Below are 3,787 nucleotides of genomic sequence, written 5' to 3'. Positions count from 1 at the left end.
GCAGGCGGGAGGACGGGTGCCTGGCCCCTCTGTTGGGGATTTTACACCCACAAACTTCTCCCCCGGCAGAACCACAGCAACTCGGACGTCATTTCCATCGACTGCAATGTGAAATTAGCCCCCAACGAGGAGATGAACTTGCACTTGCGGGGCCATCTGTGGATGAAGTCTCTGAAAGCAGTAAGTCCTCCCAAAGCCGGCAAGGTGGCTTTTGAGGAGAAATACCCCAAAGGAGCTTTCACACCACAAAAACTTGTTGTGTTTGGTTTTGTTTTTTTCCTCTACTCTGATTGCCTTCCATCCCAGGGAGCCTGGGCATGAGTTGGGCGACTTTTGTTTTTCAATCTTACTACTTGTCTCAGTGTGTACACTCACCACCCTGCAACTTAATACCAAGAAATCCTTCTTGCTGCAGTTTAACCACACTCACAGCTTGACCTGCATCCTCCTCCCTCCCCGCGGATGCAAAGCACTGTTGGGGAGCAAAACCTGGGTGGGGGAGCACCCGGTCAGGGTGCTGGGTCCTCTCCCACATCTGATGCTCACATCCAGCCTCTCTTTGGCGCAGCTGAAGTTCAAGTCACTGAAGCTCACCACGAACGCCGCTCTCCAGCGACGCTTCGGGAGCCCCTTCGTCTTCCGCGAGGAAGACCCCAGCCGTCAGGTAAGCCCCCCGCTTGCCAGGGGAAAACGGTCACATACAGCTTTGGGGACGCTGCAACATCCTGCTCTGACCCCAGCAGGAAAAACCCTGTGGAAGAGCTGGAGTGACCCGTGCCAGGCACACAGAGCCCTGAGCAACTCAGTGCAGTTGTGGCTGGAGCTGGGCAGCTCCGATTTGGGCATTGCAGGATTGAGCAGGGAAAAACCTCATGCATGGAGTGGGCACCTTCCCCAGCAGCTCCAGCACCCTCCCCAAGGAGGGGACGCTCTTATTTTAATGCTCTTTCCTTGCAGATAACGTTTGAAATCTCCAAGCCGGAGGAGTCGCAGATCCCCATCTGGATCATCCTGGGGAGCACCTTAGGAGGTCTCCTGCTCCTGGCCCTCCTTGTCCTCGCCCTCTGGAAGGTGAGCAGCCCTTGAGCCGTGGATATTGGGGGCTCGGTGGAGACCCACATGTGTGGAGGCACCCCCGGCGCCCTCCAGCTCCGCATCCCAAGCCCCTCAGCACCACCGGGCATCCCAGAAAGCTCCTCTTTCCAGTTCCATATTATTTATATTCAGGGTCTAAATCCCCTGGCAACATCCGATCAAAAGCAAGAGCTTCCCAGCAATCAGCTGAAGTAATGCTGGGTTGTTTGTTTTCTTTTCTTTTCTTCTCTTTTTTTCCTTTTCTTTTCTTTTCTTTTCTTTTCTTTTCTTTTCTTTTTTTTTTTTTTCTTTTCTTTTCTCTTTTCTTTTCTCTTTTCTTTTCTCTTTTCTTTTCTCTTTTGTTTTCTCTTTTCTTTTCTTTTCTTTTCTTTTCTTTTCTTTTCTTTTCTTTTCTTTTCTTTTCTTTTCTTTTCTTTTCTTTTCTTTTCTTTTCTTTTCTTTTCTTTTCTTTTCTTTTCTTTTCTTTTCTTTTCTTTTCTTTTCTTTTCTTTTCTTTTCTTTTCTTTTCTTTTCTTTTCTTTTCTTTTCTTTTCTTTTCTTTTCTTTTCTTTTCTTTTCTTTTCTTTTCTTTTCTTTTCTTTTCTTTTCTTTTCTTTTCTTTTCTTTTCTTTTCTTTTCTTTTCTTTTCTTTTCTTTTCTTTTCTTTTCTTTTCTTTTCTTTTCTTTTCTTTTCTTTTCTTTTTTTTCTTTTCTTTCTCTTTGAACCCCACAGCTCGGATTTTTTAAAAGCGGGAGCCGCAGGCGAGCGGCGGAGCGGGAGCGGAGCGCCCAGGGGCTGGAGTGATGCTGCCGGAGCCGTCGAGTCCCCCCTGCACCCCCTCCCAGCCCCTCGCCGGTACCGGAGCAGAGGTTCACCTCGACACCCGGGGATTTGGGTGCTGAACTTGGGTTTGCATCAACACAGGAGTGCACCCCACCCTTTGTGTGAAATCACCTAAACAAGTCCAAAAAAAGCCAAATCAAGCAAGAAAAAAACATCAAAAAAAAAAAACCCAACCAAAAATCTCCAACCCCCTACCTGTGACCCTGGGCGAGGAGCTTCAAACTTGGTTTACAAGGAGGCAGCAGCGTGGAGATGGAGGGACCAGCTGGAGCAACGTGCCCTGGAACTCGGGGCAAACTACGGGGCTGAAAAAAAAAATATTTTAAAAATAATAGCCTAAAAAAAAAAACAACAAACCAAACCATGAGGGTTGTGCATTCCCCTGGCTGGGCTGTAGCAACTCTCCGGGCTTTGCTGGCCACGGCTCTCAAACTGTGTTGCATTCGTTAGCCGGAGTAATTGGGTGGAGATTTTAATTTGCCGCCTTCTTAATGCACTGAATACAAATGAGAGCAAATTAAAGCACCTTAATGCAAATCTCCAGTGTCCAGCTGTACATACTTATTAAAAAAAAAAAAAGGAAAATATTTACCTGTTTAAGCAAAGGAGGATAAAAAAAATCAAAAAAACTAATTTAAAAAAGAATAATCAAAGCCAGTTTGAAGCGTTTTCTACAAACTGAGCAGTTTGGAAGAGCCTGTGTCCAGCAAAGGGCCGCACGTGTATTATAACTGTACATACCTGGTGTCACGCGAAAACCGGCTGATCGGTGCTGTTTGACAAAAATCTTTCTTTTTGCGTAACAGAATTATTTATGCTAATATTAATTTTATGGATGAAGAGAAAGCATACGTTCACCGGATGTGTAATGAAGTTTGTTAAATACTGTCCTAGTATTTTTCAAGGATCAAAAATACAGTATTTAAAAAAAAAAAAAAGAAAAACCTATCTATCCCTTTTCTTGTGTTAGCTCACCTCCACGGCTCAGGGGCTCCTCACACCTGTCTGGGATGCAGCAGGGCAGGATGAGGCTCAGATTTTTCCTCCCCTTATCTGTGGTGGGATGTGATTTTTTTTTCCCATCCTGTTTTTAAAGGGAGGCTGTGAGGAACAAGTGAGGGTGCAGCCTTTGGGTGCTGCAGAATCAGCCCCACACACTGCATGAAATGGGATGGGGGCGGGAAATAATAAGTAAAATCTGATTTTCGTTGCTGGCATCCTCGCCTTGAATGGGAGTTGTTCATGTCAGAGCTTCTGCTGAGTCGAGGCTCACGTGTGCTGGGGGTCCGGCTGGGGTGCACGGCCATCCTGGAGAGCCAAAATCCCCGGGGCAGGTACTGACGGAGGGGGGAGATTTGGGACTCCATGAGCCCAGGGTAGTGTTGGCACTGCCAAAAAAGGCCAGTTCTGCCCGATTAATTCCTTCTCCCTCCTCACACTCAACCTATTTTTCCTTACCGCTGTTGAGAGCACATGGGTGGGCTGCATGAGGACTAATGAGAGAGTCTTCCCAACTTTTTATTGCTAGGAGAAAAAAAAAAAAAAAAAAAAGAGAAAAAAAAACCCAAAACCAACCCTATGAAAGCTGCTTTTCAAGGCTTTACCCAAATTCATCTCAATGAGCCCACTCCTCTGTTGCTCTTGCTCCTTCTCTCCCCAGGGTGGTGGGGAGTGACATCTGTCTGTGGCCATAGGACTCTGTCTGTGGCCGTAGGACTCTGCCTTTGTCTCTGTGTGTGTGTCTGCGTCTGTGTGTCCGTGTGTCTGTCTGTGTCTCCATGTCTGTATGCTTCTGTGTCTGTGTCTGTGTCTGTGTGTCTGGGCTTTTAAGTGTGTGTCTGCTTATGTCTGGGGGTTTACTAAAAAAAA

At 46.5% G+C, this 3,787-nt stretch overlaps 1 protein-coding gene across 1 annotated transcript in view; it reads left to right on the top strand.

Annotated features, from left to right (window-relative positions):
- The window catches only part of ITGA11 (integrin, alpha 11), a gene marked incomplete at its 5' end in the record, with an annotated part of 37,541 nt that extends 35,662 nt beyond the window's left edge, over nucleotides 1–1,879 (top strand). Inside the window, 4 exons of the mRNA XM_009869976.1 lie at nucleotides 50–180; nucleotides 569–664; nucleotides 958–1,071; nucleotides 1,808–1,879. Coding sequence (XP_009868278.1) covers nucleotides 50–180; nucleotides 569–664; nucleotides 958–1,071; nucleotides 1,808–1,879 — 413 coding nt within the window. The remainder of the gene's footprint in view (nucleotides 1–49; nucleotides 181–568; nucleotides 665–957; nucleotides 1,072–1,807) is intronic.
- Between the last annotated feature and the right edge of the window lie 1,908 nt (nucleotides 1,880–3,787).

The sequence above is a fragment of the Apaloderma vittatum genome, unplaced genomic scaffold (genome assembly GCF_000703405.1).
Source record: "Apaloderma vittatum isolate BGI_N311 unplaced genomic scaffold, ASM70340v1 scaffold795, whole genome shotgun sequence".
Lineage (NCBI taxonomy): Eukaryota > Metazoa > Chordata > Aves > Trogoniformes > Trogonidae > Apaloderma > Apaloderma vittatum.
The sequence above is the reverse complement of the archived record's forward strand: the minus strand, read 5'-3'. Positions and strand labels throughout refer to the sequence as shown.